The sequence below is a fragment of the Callorhinchus milii genome, unplaced genomic scaffold (genome assembly GCF_018977255.1).
Source record: "Callorhinchus milii isolate IMCB2004 unplaced genomic scaffold, IMCB_Cmil_1.0 Scaffold11, whole genome shotgun sequence".
NCBI lineage: Eukaryota > Metazoa > Chordata > Chondrichthyes > Chimaeriformes > Callorhinchidae > Callorhinchus > Callorhinchus milii.
The window spans coordinates 7,368,381-7,389,145 of record NW_024704752.1 but is presented as its reverse complement, the minus strand read 5'-3'; the positions used below and the strand labels follow the sequence as shown (position 1 = coordinate 7,389,145).

General features: G+C 40.8%; 1 protein-coding gene across 2 annotated transcripts; it reads right to left on the bottom strand.

Moving 5' to 3' along the window:
• Nucleotides 1–1,658: 1,658 nt before the first annotated feature.
• LOC103179187 (F-box only protein 36) lies at nucleotides 1,659–20,410 on the bottom strand. 2 transcript variants are annotated; one of them, XM_007894353.2, is made up of 4 exons: nucleotides 20,031–20,410; nucleotides 15,053–15,161; nucleotides 10,075–10,247; nucleotides 1,659–2,665 (listed from the first exon to the last, which is right to left on the bottom strand). In XM_007894353.2, the coding sequence occupies exons 1-4, from the start codon at nucleotides 20,124–20,126 to the stop codon at nucleotides 2,477–2,479; spliced, it is 567 nt and encodes a 188-aa protein (XP_007892544.1). In that variant the 5' UTR covers nucleotides 20,127–20,410; the 3' UTR covers nucleotides 1,659–2,476. The 2 variants fall into 2 exon arrangements, with proteins under 2 accessions (XP_007892544.1, XP_007892629.1); XM_007894438.2 differs by lacking the exon at nucleotides 20,031–20,410 and adding an exon at nucleotides 18,116–18,299.
• Nucleotides 20,411–20,765: the final 355 nt, after the last annotated feature.

Below are 20,765 nucleotides of genomic sequence, written 5' to 3'. Positions count from 1 at the left end.
AATTTCAATAGAAAAAAATGAGGAGATCCACACGAGGTAAGTATTCCAAATTTTATTACCTCACTCATTTGTTCTCCACCTGCTTTAAGATAATAGGGTCAATATGATTCTGCACAGTTATTTATCATATTGAATGTTGCCTGCACGTGCTGAAGAGTGCTGATATTGGTAAAAACCAGGTTTGCTGCATCGGATTTCCAACTCATAGGAAACTGCCGTTTTACGAAACAAAAAACTCATGATAGAAAGTAACTTGCTCACGGGAAGTTGTTTCCTGCCCCAGAGGGAGAGATTTACTGCTGTGAAATTTAAAAGGATCATTCCTTTTCAATTGTATTGCTGTGTCGGATGTCGCACGGGTAACTGACATTGAAAAAGAGAGTAAAATTAGCATAAAAATCAAACCATTAAACCGCAGAATAAAATTAGGAAAAGCTTTTGGGAAATTGAGCTTGTTCTATCATCAAGATTTGAGACTTGGATGACCGAGAGCTTGATTTCTAACTAATAGCTTGCTTGTTCAGGTTTCAGGGCTGCCCTGTTGCTCATCTTGGTTAGGCTGATTTCATGAGCTCTTAGTTGCCTGACTAAAGAGGCACCATGTGGGATTGAGATATTTAATCTCAAAACCCTGTAGAATTTGTTTCCAACATTTAACCAGTTTCCAATGAAGTGATCAAAGGGTGGCAGAAATGGTGGTGGGGGGAAAGAAGAAAAAGAAAATAGACCCCCACCTCCCAAATAAAATCATACAATATGAACTGCTCAAGATAACAGGGCTCTGAATCAAAGGTTGATCGAACTATATTAATGTACACATAAGTTTAAAGACTGTGTATTTTGTAGGCAAATGCAGCAGCCAGATTGTGCACAGCAATCTGGAACATTTGGCCTGTGAATGTTTCTGATTTCCTTAGTGTGTATTACAATGGTATTATAACTGGGAGAGTTGTGGAGCCCAAAGTGGAAATATAAAAGAACAACAAATTACATTTGTGTAGAGCCTTTCACATCGGGAGAACGTCCCAAGGCGCTAGACAGTCAAGGATTTGGACTCAAGCAGGGGGTTGGGATCAGGAGGGCAGTGAGGGTAGGGGGAGGAAGGTGGCCGAAGGTGTGGTTGAAGAGGAGGGTCTTGAGACCCGCCTAAAAGGAGGCAAGGGAGGGAGCAAGGAAAAGGGACTGTGCAATGGAGTTCCAAAGGGTTGGAGCAGAGAGGCAGAAGGTCTGACTGCCAATGGTGGGGCTGGCTGGGCGGGGAACATGGAGCAGGCCGGGCGGGGGACATGGAGCAGGCTGGAACCTGCTGAACGGAGAGGTTGATATGGCAATGGTTTAAAATCAGCTTGTTTTATAAATGCAAGTAGATTTAGAATTTTGATGTTTACTGGAGCTCTGAGTTCTGCTGCATGCTGAATTTTAAGAAAAATGAAGTTTGAGGCAATAATAATAATCCTTACATTTGATATAGTACTTTATCACGTTGTTGAGACATCTTAAAGCTTCACACTCTAGTACAAATATACTATGCGCAGGACCAATGGAGGGTAGGGGAGCGGAGTTAGGAGGTGAATAATACGAGTAATACAAAGAAATCAAAGTAGTTTTGATAGGAAACTGAATGGGACTCAGAGGTGAATGTACAACATAGACAATTATACAATTTATAAAGGTAGGCTTTACTGTATTCTTTCTCAGTTTTGTCACACACTCTAATTTGGTATTGCCAGCAAACTTAGATATTGCTAAATCATTGGATTAAATCACTCAATTTTTTTCTATCTACAATGGGGAAAAAAAATAGAATTCCCAGCCTTGAACTCCAGGGAATGCCAGTAACGTCACAAAACCAAACTGAGAATCATCCATTTCCCTCCTATGGTCTGCCTTCTATCTTTCAACCAGTCCTTTTTCCATACCAGTAGTTTACTTGTCAGAAAATCTCAAGAATATTGGCACCAATCTGGTTCCCTTTTTAAATTCTGTACAAAACAATAATGATTAACCTAAATTATTGAATTGAGACACTTATTTCACATTCAAGTTATTTAGTCTATGGTGATGAATCAGCTTAAGGTAAGTAGTGATTTGGCACCCAATATGCTGTATGAACTGGGACTCAAGAACCAGCTGTGTGACCTGCGCTTCAATGACAATAAAATAGCAACACACAATTTCTGGTGTACTTAACACACTAAAATCGAACGTTTTTCTTTACCTTGCCCACTTGAAAGCAACCTATACCATGCAATATAAATCAGACTTCCTGCTCCAAGTCTTTGCTATATTGCCAGGAACAGTAACCTTGCGATTGGCACTAGAACCCGCATCACTTGTCCATTTGAAAGCGCACAGGCTATTCCGTGGCTATTTGACGAAATTGAACAAGAACACATATTGATGCTAGATCTACAATGGTTTTGTATCAGCAAGAGCCTTGCTTGCAACGGTAGGTCCAGAAGTCTGACGTTAGTTCTTAAATCATATTGTTTAAAATGGCCTTGAATTTTTGTCGTTTTCGTTGAATCTGCTTCTGCAGCTGAAGTTTGCTGGTGAAGAAAATCTCCTTCCAACCAATCTCAATTGCTAACGCTCGCATCTCTGGAGTGATGGTGTCACAGTGCTGTAGAACAATATCTTCCCAGATATCATTGGAGTTGCACAGCTACAGAGAGATATATAGAGAGAGACAGATGAGAAAAAAATACTCTCCTGTTTATATCAGAGTGACAACCAGTCAAATACAAGGTCATTCAATAAAACAGAAAAGGTCAGAAATCTCCAATTCTCCCAAGTGTCTCTTCCAAACACGTCATGATTTGTGACAGATCTATACATAGAGGATAGGGAAAGTCTTGCCTAGCAGCTCTATTTTTACTTGTTGGCAACCAATTGCAGATCAGTGGAGCAGCAATTTGTTTTCAATCAAATCCTATAAATAAAGGATATTTTTTTCTGCGAGGAAAAGGATTAGGAATTGTGTGACGTTGACATATTATTTCAGCAATATTTTTCTTCTAGATTACAAAGATTGTCTCTCCAGTGAAGTGCTTCCAAGAGAGAAACTAGGTTTCAGATCCTCACCAATCTAATTTCGTAACAAAGCAGAAGCCAAAATCACACACACAGGAATTGCAAAGAAAAATTCACCCAAAGCTGTTCTAATGCACTATCTAGCAGTCATCTTAAGTAGGGAAAGTGGCAGAGACCTGGTAGGATTTAATCTAGGGCACTGTCTTAGTCAGGGAATATACCACGCTGAAACAGAGATTATTTTTTAAACAACGGTGTGTGGAGAGAAGGTGTAAATAAAACAACGTCAAAGCTGACAAATGTCCACATAATCTCTTTTAAAAAAGTCATTCTGATGAATAAAACTGAATTAAAGATTATTTTTTCTACAACAAACTTGCAGCATATGAAACAAAATACTTAAAAAGTCTGCACTTTTTTCACCTCAGCAACGTCACAAAAGAACTTTACAGTAAATGAACATGTGGCTTGGGCTCTATTGCAACAAATAATTGCAGGTTATTAAGATTTTGTTTTGCACTTGAATTGCTATGTAATGGCATCAGTCTAATAGAGACATGCGCATTCGAGGTACAGAACAATGGTCATCTACTTACTCTACAATCTTATTTCAAGCCAATGAATTCCTAGAACTAACTGTACTTTGATGAATGAAGGATAGCTTTAACATATCGACTTCCTAAGCCTACCATAGCAGACTCAATTCAAATTAAGTTTTCTGATTGAAAGAAATGGGTAACCACAAGGGGGAATTAAAAGCACTAAGTGATTTTGGAGTCCAGGCACTTTAGTTTACAGGTACAAATGCAATCAAAAGCAACTTCTAGGATTCATCACAATTATACAATTATTGGTCAGACTTCTTGCTCCATGTATTGGTCAAAACTCTTCTGGAGCATCTGGTGAGTTTTACATCCAAATTTAAACTGGTCTTGCAGTATGTCTTGCATTTATTTACCAGGTGGATGACATCCAGGCCGAAGTGACATAGTTATAAGAAGCTGATTAAACTTGAGTTGCATTCCATAGGGCAGAGGAGATTAAGAGGTAAACAATTATTAGTAATAATAAACCTTGCATTGGTATAGAGCCTTATCACGTCAGAAGGACTCTCGAAGCACTTCACAGGTTTTACTGTGAAATGGAGTGACTGCTTATTTGTAGGCAAACATAGAAGCACAGTTGTGCACAACAATGTCCCACAAACAGCTGTGAAGCGAATTACCAATTTTTATATGGGGTATTGTTGGCGAGGTTACCAGGAGAAACTCCCTTCTCTTTTCAGGATCTTTGGTCTCATCCGAATGGAGGACATTAAGATAATAATGAGAATTGCAAGGTAGATACGGAACAAATTTTTTCCACCTGTAAGGGAATCCAGAACAAAGGTACATATTCTTAAAATTACAGCTGCAAGATTAAAGTTAACCCAGAAAACATTTCTTCACGAAAAAGCTGTGAGAACGTGCAATGCCCTGGCCCTGAAAACTATAATTTAGAATCAACTGAAGTGAAGTGGAGACAGAGGTACTTGAGAAGGGTATTTAGCGATAAGGACAAAGGCTTACAAAAAATAAAGAGCTGCCAGTGACTAATAAAATGGTTAACAGCCTCAATGGGACAAATCACTTGAGGACTTTAAGGTAACCTATCACCATGTTAGGTTCACATTTAACACATTTAATATGAGATTTTGATTTCACGTTTCATTGACCTCTACCCAGTTCTGGAACTAGACTGCTGTCTTCTTTGCAACAACTGGTATGAATAAATAATTGAGCACCTCTGCTATTTCTTTATCATCTATGTGATGTTTAACATTCCATCTACAATATACATAGATAGCTTTTTTTTCTTTGGATCCCGAAATTTTGCCAAATTCCCTCTTCTTTACTTTAGCTTTTCTAATCTGACTTTTCTATATCTCCAAGTTAGGCCGACTTGCATCTTTCCAAAGTATTTCTACTTGGCCTTCAAATTATTTTTCTTCTCCTTATTTGGCCATGTTTTTGGTAGGTTTTTCCTCATTGGGATATGCTTCCCTTAAATGCCTTTAAAACATTGACTTATCTTCTGCTATTTTATTTTTAATTTGATTTTAAACAATATTTGTAATGTCTGTTGCAAATTAAATATCATAAATAATAAAAATAGTCCTTGCACTTGATAAAACACCTTTCACTTCAGGAGGACATTGCAAAGCACTTCACAGGAATTATAGTAAACAACAACAAACTGCATTTATACAGCGCCTTTCATGTTCATCTCAAGGTGCTGGACAGTGAATGGTTTGCACCGAGCTGGAGGCTGGAATCAAGAGGGGTGGATTGCAAGGGGTGCAGGGTGGGATGATGAAGGACGACCGGATGATACGGTCAAAGAGGAAAGTTTTGAGATGGGCCTTGAAGGAAGCAATTTGCTTCAATCCTGACTAATTTGTGGTGTGCAGGCCCCATTCCCCCAGACACTGCAGCAGCCTATTTATACTGCATTCTCATCCATTACCTGATTGTAATGCAATGGGACATAGTTCAATAGCACCCTCTACTGGTATATTGAGCAGCTGAGACAACATTTAGGAGCCATTTATCCTCGTTACATGATTGTTAAAATGTAATTTAGGTTTCATTCTGATCAAGGACAGCTTTGTTTGGGCTGAAGAATGGAACATATTTTCCAGTTTGAGTAATGAGTGCTTGCGTTAATCCCCTTCCCCCATGAGGAGTAAAGTTCTTTCCAGTCTTTCAACAATATGACCTATAATCCTAATCTCAGACAAACATTCCTAACTTCATGTACCACCACTGTCAATGTTTCTGTTCCCCACATAAATCAGGGTAAGTGAGATTTGCAATTTAGTGGAACTTTGGGCACTTGTGCACTGTGAGCCTGTGGTACCCCACTCAGAACTGAGCTGATGCTGCTCAAATCTCTTTCAGTTAGGGTCTTAGAGACAACAGAGAAAGAAGGCTATCGTGCAATTGGACTGGAAACAATCAAAACCAGTCCTGAAGTGAAAGGGCAATACTGCAAAGTCCCATGTGCTAAGTCATCCATGTATTCTTTTCAAAAAGATTTGCAACTCAACAAAAGCACTTGCTATAGTTAATTTTGTCACAAGTGCTTCTCACGGAGACTTTCAGGATGTCAAGAAGATAAGTGATGGAAGACATGGTCTAAAACGGGGTGGGCAATTATTTTGGCTGGCGGGACACTTCACAGGTTTTGATAAGCTTCGTGGGCCACACACTTAATATAGATACAAATACTTAATAATAGCTCAAAATCAAGTCATAAACTTATACATGTATAACATAAAATCTATATAATTTACATTACAAAATTAAGTTAAATAAAAACTCATTGAGCAGACATTTATTCAATATTTACATATTGATGAGAATGTGAGAAGCTCACTCAATGGGAAGAATGAAATGCTGATGTGCGTTAACCAGACAATTGAAGTCAGGCATCGTCTGTTGTTGCAATGCGGAGTACTGCTGCAAGGTGGTCACCAGTCATCACATATCTATGTTTTGATTTATTGAATTTCATCACAGAAAATGTTTCGTCGCATATTTATGTTGATCCAAACAGCACAAGCATCCTCTGGGCATGAGCCTTTATTTTTGTAAAGGTATATACATTAAGAGAGGCGTAAAAACTGGGAAGCTGCACTGATCTGAATTGCTCCGCAAGCAATGGATCACATTGCAGGTCAATAAGCTTGAGTTGGCAGTCAAATAGGGCTTTGTCAACATCAAATGAGAAAGGTAAAGAGACCAAAGGTCATTTTCGATCAAATTGAAATCCTGGAATCGACGAGAAAATTCAACATGTAAGTCAAGTAGTGATAAAGTATACTTTTTAAGGCTTTGATTGCAAACAGTAATCTGCTGTAAAGTTTGAAAGTGGGCGAACAGCCTGTTTCCTATCTGACACGATAAAAGAAATAATTTTGTCAAAAATGACTTGACACTGCAATACAAATCATGCACAAAGGCCCCCTTCCGTCGCAGTTTTGAATTCAGTTCATTCATATGGCCCATCAATGGCAAATGCAAAATCAGAGAGCCAATTCGCATCATTCTGCTGTGGGAAATACAAATCTTTTTGTTTTATGCCCCAAAATAAATCAATCCCTGCTCTCAGTTCCCACACTCTTTCCTAAACTAAGCCATCTTACATTCGTGTGATATAGAACATCCGTGTGCTCGGATTCCAATTGCTCAAGCAGAGTTGCAAATTGCCTGTGGTTTAATCCTCTTGCTTGAATGTAGTTGACCACTTTCGTAACTGTGTCCACGACATTGCTTAGTTTTAGAACACTCTTACAGAGGACTTCTTGGTGAATAATGCAGTGCAGAAAAACAAGATTCTGTTCTGGATTTGTTTCTTTGACTTGATCTTGAATTCTTGAAAACTTGCAAAATTGCTTACTTTATTTTGTAACTGTACACTGTTTTTATTTTCTTTCTGTATTTCATTTTTTAATTTATTTTTATTTATTTGTTTTATTTTCACCCACACTGGTAAAAAAAATTTAGAAGTCCATTCTTTGTCCAGTTTCCTCTTCTTTGATAAACTCATTTCAAATTAACGTCCTCTTCAGTGAAAAGTATTGCTGCGGTTGCTGCCTGGGTTTGAAAATTTGCTGATCCGTACATTTCTGATGTCAACCTGATTCAACACGTCCGCACAGTAGGCAATTTGGTTGATTTTCCTGGTCAGATTCAAATGCAAAATTTGTACAACTTTCTGGGACTGAACGAAGTATCACTTTTTCTATTGCTAGCCGGATAGAATCATTTGGCAGGCCGGATATGGCCCGTGGGCTGCCTTTTGCCCACCCCTGGTCTAAGAGGTAGGTTTTTAGGAGGCTTTTGAAAACAAATAGAGAGGGAGCAAGATGGAGCCATAGGGGAAAGGATTTCCAGAGGTTGGGGCATAGTGGCAGAGGAACACACAGCAGGATGAGGTGGGAGAAAAATACAGATAAGGGGTTGATTTCGAGTTGAGGGATTTTGAAGTAAGGAACTTGAAATCAATCCACTGGGACACAAGGACAAGTGAGACAGGGATGATGGGCATGCAAAGCTTTGTTTGAGTAAGGATACGGGCAGCAGAGGTTTGGATGATCTGGAGTTTGTAGATTGTGAAGCTGGTGGGATGGGGGGGGTGGGGAACAAATCAAGTCTTCAGGTGACAAAAGTGTGAATGAGGGCTTTGGCAGGTTTGGGTGCGAAATTAGGACGGAGGTTATGTGGTGATGTAGAAAGGGAATCTGGTGATAACCATTTATGAGTGAGGAAAGGGATTTGAAGATTGAACTAAATGCCAAGGTTGCACACTGGTTCTGTAAGTTTGAGAGAGCATGGCCAAGAAGGTTGTGTAAGTGAAAGCTGGAAGTGAGAAGGCATTAGCACCAGCTGAATTGGGAGGCTTACATCTTGTTCATGTTTAGCTGAAAAAAGTTGAGGGTCACCCAGGGCTTCATAAGCAGTCACTCAGAATATCAATCAACAACAACAACAAAATTCCATTTGTATAGTGCTTTTCACGTTGGGAGGACGTCGCAAGGCGCTAGATAGTCAGTGTTTCAGACCAGAGCTGAGGGTCGGCATTGGGGAGGGTGGAGGGGGGGGAAGCAGGGTGATCAAAAATACAGTCGAAAGGATGGTCTTAAGATGGGTTTTGAAGGAGGCAAGGGATAGGGTGAGGCGGAGGGACTGCAGGTTTGAGTTCCAGAGGGTGGGGGCAGAATGGCAGAAGGCTCCCCAGCCAATGGTGGGGCGAGTGAGGTGGGGGATGTGAAACAGGCCAGAGTCTGCTGAGCGGAGGGAGCGGGCAGGGTGGTAGGGGGTAAGGAGGTCGCAGAGGTAGGGGGGGAGCAAGGCCATGGAGGGCTTTGAAGTTGAGAACTATATGCTCTGTGTGATGGGAAACTAGTGAGTCAGACGAGGATGGGGGTGATAGGGTCACAGAGCCCAGTGCCGCAGAGGACATGGGCTGCAGAGTTCTGGATGATCTGCAGCCTATGGAGGGAGGAGTTGAGGAAGCCAATAAGCAGGGAGTTTGCATAGTCAAGCCTCGATGTTATGAATGCGTGTAAGAGTGTTTCGGTGGCTTGCGGTGTCAGCCAGTGGCGGAGGTGGGGGAAGGCAGAGCGGGTCATGGCACGAATGTGGGATAGAACGGATAGTTGAGAGTCAAACAACACGCCAAGGTTCCGGATTGTGTGGAATCAAAGGTAGAAGTAGAGCAACATTTGGGCATCATCCATGAAAGTATGGAAAAATGCAAATGATGATGATGCAAATATTTGCAAGTGATGACAACAAAGAGGAGCAAGCAACCAGATGATGAAAAGGAAGGAGTGAGGAAAGAAACTGAGGTACACCGTAGATGACTGGTCGAGGGCAAAAGTAGAAGCCATGAGAAGAAATTAAGGTGATAGGATCAGAACCAGAAAAATGTGGTGACACAGAGGTGAAGGAGAGGTGATCAAGAAGGAAAGAATGGTCGACAGTATCAAAGGCAACAGAGATCGAGGAGGCAGATAGAGCTCTGATCGCAGTGAGAAAACATGTTGTTCTGATGAGGCCTGTCTCAGTGCCTTGGCAAGGTGGAAACTTTCTTAACCTTCTAACTCCTAGATAACTAGGAATTATGTTTTTGTCTTTTGACAGCAGACGGTAGGATGCCAAATAAACCACACATAAACCAACATGCTGTGTACATGTACTAAATGCTGGCAGTTGTTAAGTCCACTAAAACCATTGATGGGTGGATACAATGACGCACCAGGAAGTACGTGGACTGACTTTAATGTTAATCTACAAATGGAAATTTATAACATTGAAAACTTGGGATATCAAAAATTCAGCATTAATTTTACAGCTATTTCTGTTTAGAACAACATATGGAATTGGATCATTTGAAATTTTTCCTTCGTTTCACCCGTTTGCAAATACAAAAAAGGAAAAATCAATTTAAACCTAATTCCAACAATTCTAGCAAAATAACCAAATTTATTCTTACCTTTTTCATTTTTTTAGATGTTTGAGAAAGTGCACACAGGTCCTCCAACTCCAAATATGAAATTGTGTACAGCAGTAAGGGATCAGGAAGGCGTTCAAGATAATCAAACTCATGTCTGCATAGGTTACAAATGTATTTGAGGATCCCTTTGCCAAAAATGATACCAACTATGCCTAAAATTTAAAACAACAACAATTAAATTGTATTTATATAGCACCTTTCACATCAACAACAACAACATGATTACATTTGTATAGTGCCTTTCATGTCGGGAGGATGTCCCAAGGCGCTGGACAGAGTACAGCATTTCAGACCCGAGCAGGGGTTGCGGGGGGGGGGGGGGGGGGGGGGAAGGGAGGGGAAGAGGAGTGTTTGAGGCGGGACTTGAAGAAGGCTAAGGAGAGGGCGAGGCGGAATGACTGGGGGAATGGAATTCCAGAGGTTGGGGGCAGAGTGGCTAAAGGCTCTCCCGCCAATGGTGAGGTGGATGGGTCAGGGGACGTGGAGCAGGCCAGAGCCAACTGAGCGGAGGGAACGGGCGGGTTGGTAGGGGGTTAGGAGGTCACAGAGGTAGGGTGGGGCAAGGCTATGGAGGGCTTTGTATGTGAGGATCAGGAAGATGTTCCAAGGTGCTGGACAGTTGAAGTTTTGCATCCAAGCTGGGGGATGGATTTCAGAGGGATGGGGGTGGGAAGATTACCAAAGGCAAAGAGGAGGGTCTTGAGACAGACCTTGAAGGAGGCGAGGGAAGAGGTGAAAGGGGCTCTGGAATAGAATTCCATAGAGTTGGGGCTGAAAGCCTAAAGGCCCAACTGGCTCAATGGGTGGGGAACTTGAAGCAGGTTAGTTCCTGCCGAGAGGAGGGAGCAGCGGATTTTAGAAGGTAAGGTCACAGAGGTAGGGCGGGGTAAGACCGTGGAGGGCTTTAAAAAGACGAGGATTTTGAACTCAATCCTCTGAGGAATAGAAAAGATATGTGGGTGTACAAGAGCAGGGAAGTCTTGCTGCAACTGTATAGGGCCTTGGTGAGACTGCATCTAGAGTATTGTGTGCAGTTTTGGTCTCCTTATTTAAAAAAGGACATACTTGCCCTAGAGGGGGTGCAGCGTCGATTCACTAGGTTAGTTCTTGGGATGAGGGGACTGACCTATGAGGATATGGCTATATTCTCTAGAGTACAGAAGAATTAGGGGAGATCTTATTGAAACATATAAGATTCTTAAAGGGCTGGATAAAGTAGACACTGAGGGTCTGTTTCCCCTGGTAGGAGAATCTATAACCAGGGGTCACAGTCTTAAAATTAAGGGTCAGCCTTTTAGAACAGAGTTAAGGAAACATTTCTTCACTCAGAGGGTAGTGAATTTAATTCACTACCCCAGAAGACTGTAGATGCTCAGTCCTTGAACATCTTCAAAGCAGAGACTGATAGATTTTTTTAAAAAACAGAGGGATTAGGGGATATGGGGATAGGGCAGGCAATTAGAGTTAGGTCTGGAGATCAGCCATGATCTTATCGAATGGCGGGGCAGGCTCGAGGGACCGAATGGTCTACTCCTGCTCCTAATTCTTATGTTCTTATGTTTAGAAACATAATACTATCACAACTGTGTTGTAACTTTTAATCTTTTGCAAAATATGGATTTGTGATCTTCCAATATAACTAAAGTGCAATTCAGATACCAGAACAGATAGAACCATAGAAATATACAGCATAGAAGTTTATTCGGTCCATTTTGTTAGTTCTGGCTTTTTAATTCTTGGCACCTCTCTATGGCCCTTCTTCCTAAAGTGGAGTAACCAAAACTGGATATAATACTCAAACTGCAGGCTAGAGTCTGAACAAAGAAATTAAGACTCTTTGGTTTTCTATACCCATATTTATAAAACTTAGGATCCCATTAATTACTGTACAGCTTTAGTTCATCCACCTTTCCATCTTTAAAGATTTATATACGTTAAATACTAGGTCTTTCAGTGTTGTACTCTTTTTAAAATGTTATTATGTCGCTCCATACTCATACTCTGCTTCCTTTCAAATTGTATAACCTCACATCTTTTGCATTAAATTTGTGTCCTCCTGAAGTTGTTTACAATCTTTTGCATTGTTAGCTACATATCACCTGCAAACTGAGAAAATGTGACCTTTATACCAGAATCCAGATAATTTGTACAAATGGAGAACAGCAGTGGTTCTAACATGGATCCCTAAAGGAACACCACCAATTACATCTATTTATATACTTGTAAGCAATCATATTGTGTTGTCAATGGTTGGAATGAATGATTATCTAGAAATAGTCATTTCAGATTCTCTAAATTATTCGTAGGCAAAAGTGTTATAACTCTGTGTTCACCAAACACACAAAGAGAGGCTGGCTAAATTGGGGTTGAACTAGAGGAGATTGAGAAGGGATATAATTAAAATTTTGAAGGGTTCGTATGACAGGGTAGATCTGGAAAAACAATTTTCTTTAGTTGGGAAATCAGTGACAAGGGGGCATAGTTTCAAGATCATCAGCAGTGGAATCAGAGAAAAGTTTAGAAGACATGTATTTACTTAGAAGGTTGTCGGGATGTGGGATTCATTAACACAGGTGACTACTTAGGTTGAATAATAGAATTATTTAAAAGGAAACAAGATTAACAGCTGAAAGTACGAATAATTTTTTTTAAAAAAAGATAGCAGTACCAGAAAGACAATGGGCTGAATGCGCTGGAATGTTTCCTGTACAAAACAACCGTTTGAATATCCTAATGTTATAAATAAGCACGCCATCAGTTTTGGTAAAGAAATTTCATGCTTTAGCAAAAAGTGTTGGCAATCCTACAAATACAGTAGTTGAGAAATCTTTTTTGAAAAAGTACAAAAAAAATTATGAGGGACTATCATCTCACAAATATTTAAGGATGTTGTCATGTGAGTAGTACTGCAATCTACAACTAAAATTCTCCAGGGGTACAGGAGTGGCACTGGATGCTGGATTAGCAACATGAAGTGTCTGTCTCTGTGTTCACTATGTCAGGAGGTGGGGATTAAGGGGAGTCTCTTTGGGGCTGAGATGGGTCCAAGGTGACCTGCTTGACTATGGAATATCAGAATTGAGTCAATCCTCTGTAACTGTCTCAGGAATACAGTACTTTAACTGCTGCAATCGTGCCTGTTTACATTCCAATATGCAGAAGTTCAAATTGCTGTTGATTGCTGTCGGATATGTATTTAGGTTCAGCAAATGTTCAGAAAGAGAAATCTTTGGATTTCTGGATTTTACTAGAGGATGTAGATTGTTCTTTTTCCCCAAATTAATGAGATATCTAAATAAATCAATGCAAAATATTTGAAGTGTGCTTTATAACTATAAACTATAAATTGTGTAGGTAAACATTATTTTAGTCTTTGGATACTGACATCAGTGCCACTCGCTATTTGACAATATTGGAAGAGTGCTTTGGAGGTTTAGAAATGTAATTTCTAATGGTGTAATTATGTTCACGTGGTAATACACAGTGCCATTACTTCACCTGAAGCGCATCTTCCAGTCAAAAATCCAACCTGGAACCTGTAGGCGGCAATTCAGCACTCCAGTATCATAAAAATACATAAAATGTTTAACTCTTATTCTGTTGAGAGTTCAGAGAATTCCAGCTGTTTTACAACAACTGTTTTTCAATACTTTTAGTTCCCACATTGCAGCACCAAACAAAAATATTAATATTAAAGGAAATGAATTACTCAAATACTAGGAGCATTGCTATTGTTGTAGTATTTGCTTTATACTTCTAACTTATTACTTAAAATACAATGTTACATAAAAATATTGAACACAATTTCTGTTCATCCTTCTCCCTTCCCAATCTACTCATTATCTTTTAACTGCTTCTAATATAGTAAATTATAACAGCTTTTCTGTACCATTTTATGAACAGTACATGTTTTACAAATATAATTTTAAATACTTGATTACCTTTTTGTATGAGCTTCCTGGGCCCTAGGCATGAACAGGTCAATCTTTAATTTAAAGTGTCAAATAGAGACCCACTTGTATGAGATAGGTTGTCCCATCACATTGCTAATAAAGCAATTGTACCCAGATCAGAAAACCTGTCCAAAGCCTGGAAAGCATAATTATTAGATTACTATTTTGGTGTGATCTTTCTTAATCCTGCCACAAGACAGCAGTTTATTTTGGTGTGATATACTTAACCTTTTCTCCAGTTCTCCAGGTTTTAACCCTCCCCATATAAAATTATACCAAAATGATATAAGAATTTTGTTCAGCTCCATCAAACCACGAAAAACAAAAACATTGACATTAGTCTCAGTCAAAAGATCTGAACGTTTATTTCTGATGGCCTATTGAACAATTAAGAAAGTATAAATCCTACAAATTGCTGCACATCCCAGCATGTCCTTAACTCTCTGATTTTCTCTTACCCTACTCCTCTGCTCGCTCCCTCCATTTAGCAATCTCAGGCTTGCTGTGTGACCCCTGCCCTCTCTGCACCACTATCGGTGGACAAGCCTTCAGATACTATGCCCTTCCTGTCTGCCTCTTCGAATGCGCCTATGGCTGCCTATTGCAAGTTACTATCCTGAAATTACAGAACATTTCAAACATTATGTGGTTTCCAAGATGCACCAAAAATGTAAGCCTTTCATTCAACACATACTTGGGATCTTAACTTTGTTCTTTACAAGATTATGGCTGAACTAACAACCATGAAGGGAGGGGTGGCGTTAACTTTGAAGATTGAAGTCTTAAAGCGGTGATATACTGTAACATGGTCTTCCTGATATGGATAAATATATGAAGTTTTGAAAAACAGTAACAGGCTTTCGTAGCTGCACTACAATTTAAGTAATCTTATTAATTAATCTTCTGTTATGGTCTTCTTCCCCTCCTCCAAAAGTGCAATGCTATCCAAGACTAATCACACTTATTCCAACAAATATCATCTATCCTAACACACTCTCTCATACTTTGTAGGTTTTCATCTTCTAAGAAGTCATTGTGAGAGTCCATCCGTTCACCAGGTCTTACATTTCGAAATTGACTTCGAAGAGAGATTTTCCACCATCTCCAGATTACCTATGGTCAGAGAAAATTACAGTGTTTTAATAATAATCCTTGCATTTGATATAGTGCCTTATCATCTCAAAGCGCTTCACAGAATATACTGTAAAGTGAATTGACTGTATATTTTGCTTAAAACATAATGCATTGATTTAAGTCACCCAGTACCTTAGAACAATACACATACTGAGTTTCACTGCATTTGCCTTATTCCAGTTACAATGGATACAACATATTACATTAAAATCTACTTCTACCATCAGTAATGAAATTAAAAGATGCACTGATGGCTCATTCCATTGATTTGAAATGGAACCAAGAAGCAGTTCAGTAATTTCAAGTAAAGTGTTTATGGAGGCAGAGATAACCTTGATGCAACAGCAGTGGCAATATTAGAAAAATATTTGGTGAATGCAAACGTCAACATTTAGTTGTAAGACGTTTGCGCTCATCCAGACCCTGATGTCAGCCAGACAAGCTGACAGATCATCAGCGGACCTGGAGTCACAGAAGTAGATTTGTGTGTCATCCACACACACAGGTAGTAAACAAAGGACACGATAATGAGCTACAGTAACAATCTCCTGTTTATAGTGCAACTGGATGTTGGTTCTCATTAGCAAGTTCTTGATCCCAACTTCAGTGTTAACAAGGGAAAGCAACAATAGGTGGCTTTATATAGCACCTTACATTTAAAAGAATGCCTCAAACTATAATGATATATAAATAATTCTACATATTAATAACTATAAATAAAAAAACCAAATAGGAAAAAAATAAAAAAATTGAAGATGTTGACCAAAGTTACATTATATAAGGTATTGCATTTTCTAACACTCTGTAACAAGCAATTTTTTCTAACTTTTTTCTTCTTCTAGTAATCTTCAATTTATGCTTAGTCTTACTGAGTCTCCAATCGGTGGAAATATTCTCTCTATATTTACCCTTACAAAAGTATTCTTAATTTAAAAATAGATCCGCTGTCCCAATGAATAGTCACAATTTTTCAAGTATGTCTATAAAACTATGGTTGTGTCAAATATCATCCTGTGAAATACAAAATTATAAACTAACCTTTTATATACCTTTGATGTGAAGTTTTAGTTAAATCTCAGAGGTCATTCTAACTTCTTAGGACATATCAGAGGGAACACACAGGAAATCCTTATCCTTAAAACATGTACATAGCTAATAGGCTGTTAGGTTCATCTAAACCTGGGATCCACAATGGTCAGATAAAGCCAGATGGCATGGTCGATGAGCATACCGATGTAAATAAAGGCAATCAGTTAAAGACTTTGAAACACCATAACATCGAAACTACCTTACTTCATGGCCACCTTAGGTCTCCATGCCCCAAGACTTTGGAAGATCAGCACTCCTACGTGCCATCTGAAACCTGATCATTTAAAAGTCAGTCTCTTTCATGTCAGCCTTTGGCCTCCAACAATGTCTGCATTCTGCTGGTCACCAATCCAAGGTTAGCTTTTTTAAAGATTGTTAATTATCTATGTTAATCTGTCAAAACCATTATACAGCGAGATCTACAGTCCACCTTTTTCATTCATTACGATCAGTGAAGCAGGCCTTGACAAAGGCACTACAGGTGGAATTCTATGTAAACATCCATTAAGGTAGGTTTCTGAACAGTAGGTCTAAATCATAAAAACTGGCTAAAACTGTTAAGTTGTGGAAAATTACCCTTTCTGGTTGTTAGGATTATATGTACATTTATATAATCATTATTGAGGATGTAAATCTTGAAATGCAAAACATTTTATAATCACAAAAATCTCACAACTAATAAAGTTTAATGTTGTTATAGGGAAATTATTAAGACTCTGACATCCCTGATGTAATGTAAATAGAATTTCTAAGAATTTATATTAAAACTTGCAATTGCTTTACATTAAATACAACACTAAACTCCATCTGAATGTAAATAAATTTATACATTTTTATATATTTATATATACGTATATTGGCAATGTAATATTGTGCTTGTCCACAAACTTCTTAACAGTTTTTTTTAGCTATGGGGAATATACCAGATCCTAAAAATTCAACATTGTTCAATATAGAAATGCACAGTTATCATATGGCAAAACAAATATTATTGGAAGAAGTAAACTTCATCCAGTTCCAGAGAAGAACAGTGAAGTATTTGCAGACCCTGCAGGTAATTTATTAAGTTTGTTTAAGTTTTGACAGAACATCTATATTGATTAGGTATTCATCCAGACAAATGAGGTGTCAGTCTGTCCCAGTTGGTCATACTTTAACTTCTGAGTCAGAAGACTGTGGGCTAAAGCCCCACACTGGAAGTTTGTCACATAGACATAGTCTAAGTTGTCAGTGCGGTGCTGTGGGAGCATTGCATCACCAGAGGTGCTGACACATCCTTTGGATAAGATGTTTAACCAGTGTCTGCCTCTTTAGGTGGACGTTAAAGTTCCCTAGACATTATTCGAGTGCATTGGCCAACAATATCCCAAATAAAATTGCTTATTCACTTCATGGCTATTTGTGGGATACTTCATGCTGGAGAGCTCCCTGCGCTCAGCAGGCCCTGGCCAGCTCCATATCTTCCACTCCGCATGCCCCACCATTGGGGGACTATAGCCTTTGTAGCCCACCCTTTGGAACTCCATCACACAGTCCCTTTGCCTCACCCCCTCTCTTGCCTCCTTCAAGACCTCCTCTTCAAACACACATTTGGTCAACCTTCTATCCACATCCTTCATCCCTCCTGATCCCAACCCGCAGCTAGGGTCCAAATCCTTGAATCCTTGGGACGTCCTCCAATGTGAAAGGCGTTGTACAAATATAATTTGTTATTACCAGGCTAAAATTCAACGTGAGGCTTGAACTCACAACCTTGTGACTCAGAGGCGATGATGCTACCTTCCAAATATAGCCAAATATTAACCTGTTTTACTCTTTGAGATTCATAGCATTCACATCCTTACCTCTGCATTTCTAGCCTTCTTATAAAGCATCTTATTTTCCATCTTAGTGGACATTATGGCATGAACACCTCTAACACCACCTCCACTTCATCTCCACAAACGGTTTCTCCTCTAGCCCCTAGAGTGTGTTGTGCAGCATTCATCTGGGCTCTGTCCTTGGTCCCCTCCTCTTCAATATCTATATGCTCCCTCTTGGTGACATCATCCGCAGACATAGGGTCAACATCCACCTGTATGCGGATGACACCCAACTGTACCTCTCTGCCTCCGCCCTTGACTCCAGGACCACTGCTGTCCTGACAGAAGTCCTGGATGAGACCTAATTTTCTTCAGTTGAACGTCAGCAAGACCAAGGCTCTCCTGATTGGCTCCCATCAGTAAAGATGGTTGTTCTTATCTTCACGTCAAGGCAGGCATCTTGACCATGTGCCCCCTTATAATATGGTCCCTTGATGTCTCTTCATATCTGTGGATGTGCACCACACAAGGCAGGACGAAACCTTGGGCATGTTTCCTTACTCCACAGGCCTAATAATAATCTCTCCAAAACAATAATAGATTGGTCATTTTCAATCCACGACTGTTTGTGGGACATTGCTGTGCGCAATTGGCTGCCACGTTTCGCCCACAAATATACGGTCAATTCACTTTACAGCATATTCTGTGAAGCGTTTTGAGACATCTTGAAGATGTGAAAAGCACTCTATCAAATGCAAGGATTATTATTATATCAGCACCTCCACACCTCAGGCGCTGACAGCATCACCATCCATGGTTGCACACTCCGCCTTACTACGGAACCTTGGCGTCTTCTTTGACCCTCAACTATTCTTTCTACCTCACATCTGTGCCATGACCTGCTCTGCCATCCCGCACTTCCGAAACATCGCCCGGCTCCATCACTGTCTCACACCACAGGTGGCCAAAATCCTCATACACGCTTTCATTACATCGAGGCTCGACTATGCAAACTCCCTGCTTGTCGGCCTTCCCAACTCCTCCCTTCATAGGTTGCAGATCATCCAGAACTCTGTTGCCCGTGTCCTCTCCCGCACCGGCTCCGTGATCCTATCACCTCCATCCTTGTCCAATTCCACTGGCTTCCCTTCACAGAGGATACTGTTCAAAATCCTGGTTCTCACTTTCAAAACCTTCCATGGCCTTGCTCCCCTCCACCTTTGCGACCTCATAAACCCCTACCCTCCTGCCTGCTCCCTCCGCTCAGCGAGCTCTGGCCTGCTTCACGTCCCCGCTTCGCTCGCCCCACCACTGGCGGCTGGGTGGGCCTTCTGCCACTCTGCACCCACCCTCTGGAACTCTATCCCCCGGTCCCTCTGCCTTGTCCCCTCCCTTGCCTCCCTCAAGATCCATCTCAAAAACCTCCTCTTCGACCGGCTTTTGATCACTCTGCTTCAAAGGATTCACTGTCCTGCTCCTTGGGTCGTCTTCCCGACAATGAAAGGCGCCATACAAAGGTAATTTTGTTGTTGTTGTTGTTGAATCAGTCTGGACTCGACCGTCCACTTTCAACGTTCAAACGAGAACATCAAGCAGCTTATCACGATGACCAGTGACCAGTCTGCACGCACGGCTCTCAACGCGGATTGAGGATCAGAAAAGACATCAATTGTAAATGTGGTCAAAAGCGTTAAAAGAAAACTGAACAGTCTTTGTTTTTTTTACAAAAAGTCAAAAAAGCGTCCAAATGGAACAAAATCGTATTTTTTTTTAAAAAAAGAAAGTAATATTATTTCCCTTTCAAAACCCAAGTCGGGGCAAAGAATGCCCTTATTGCTGCTGTGTTGGTGGTGGCAGAGCGAAGCTCAAGGCTCTGGCGGGCGCCGTGCCCACGAATCACGGATTCCCTCGAGCGCTTTCACGGGTCTCGGGATTTTCAGAGCGTCAGAATACTCACGTTCGTGGGCGTGATGATAATCTGATAATAATCCTTGTTGGGCGCCGGGCCGTTCCCTGTGATTTCGAAGATGTTGCCTTGCATCAAGGCCGCCATTTTGGACGCTTCTTATTACCAGAGCAACGGGGCGTCGAATGTAAACAAGGGCGGCCGCGACTAGTTTTACTCTCCCCCCCTCCGGGGGTTCAGCGGGACACAAATTCGTCAAAAATCGCACATTTGTTTTCTAAAGAAAAACCGACACCGTCTCCTTTGAACCCGTGTAGCCGCCGCTTTTTGCAGGCGGGCACGTTATCTTCATAGCTGGACGGGGAGGGCCAGCGCTCCCCCGAAGACTCCGGAATAGGAACGGGAGACGGGGAGGGCGGAGGGGGTCATGATCCCGCGCAGTAATATTACAATCAAAGAGTAAGAGGAGAAGCGGGGCGGCGGCGGCGGGGGGGGACAGGTCCATTACTGGAAACGTGAGTGGAGGGGGGGGGGTTGGGGGGTGACATAGTTTTGTCAATAAAATCACACGACACGAAAGATCGAACCAGTCGGTTCACAAACACCAGAACACTATCGTGACGAAGTGTGTTTTTTTCGGGGGGGGTGGGGTTGGAGAAATCGAGTGGAAGGGAGCGAGCGACTGACTGCTCCCCCCCCTCCCCCTCTCAAAAATACTGTGTCTCTTCTCCCCGTCCGTCGTCTTCTCGGCTTCGGCCGAGGGAGGCGATGGAACGAGGAGGAAAG

Coding starts and splice junctions, on each gene's coding strand:
- LOC103179187 (XM_007894353.2), bottom strand. CDS start 20,126: ATGGCGGCCTTGATGCAAGGCAACATCTTCGAAATCACAGGGAACGGC. Junction 15,162..20,030: donor TTATCATCACGCCCACGAAC/GTGAGTATTCTG, acceptor CTCTGACCATAG/GTAATCTGGAGATGGTGGAA. Junction 10,248..15,052: donor AGAAGATGAAAACCTACAAA/GTATGAGAGAGT, acceptor TTTAAATTTTAG/GCATAGTTGGTATCATTTTT.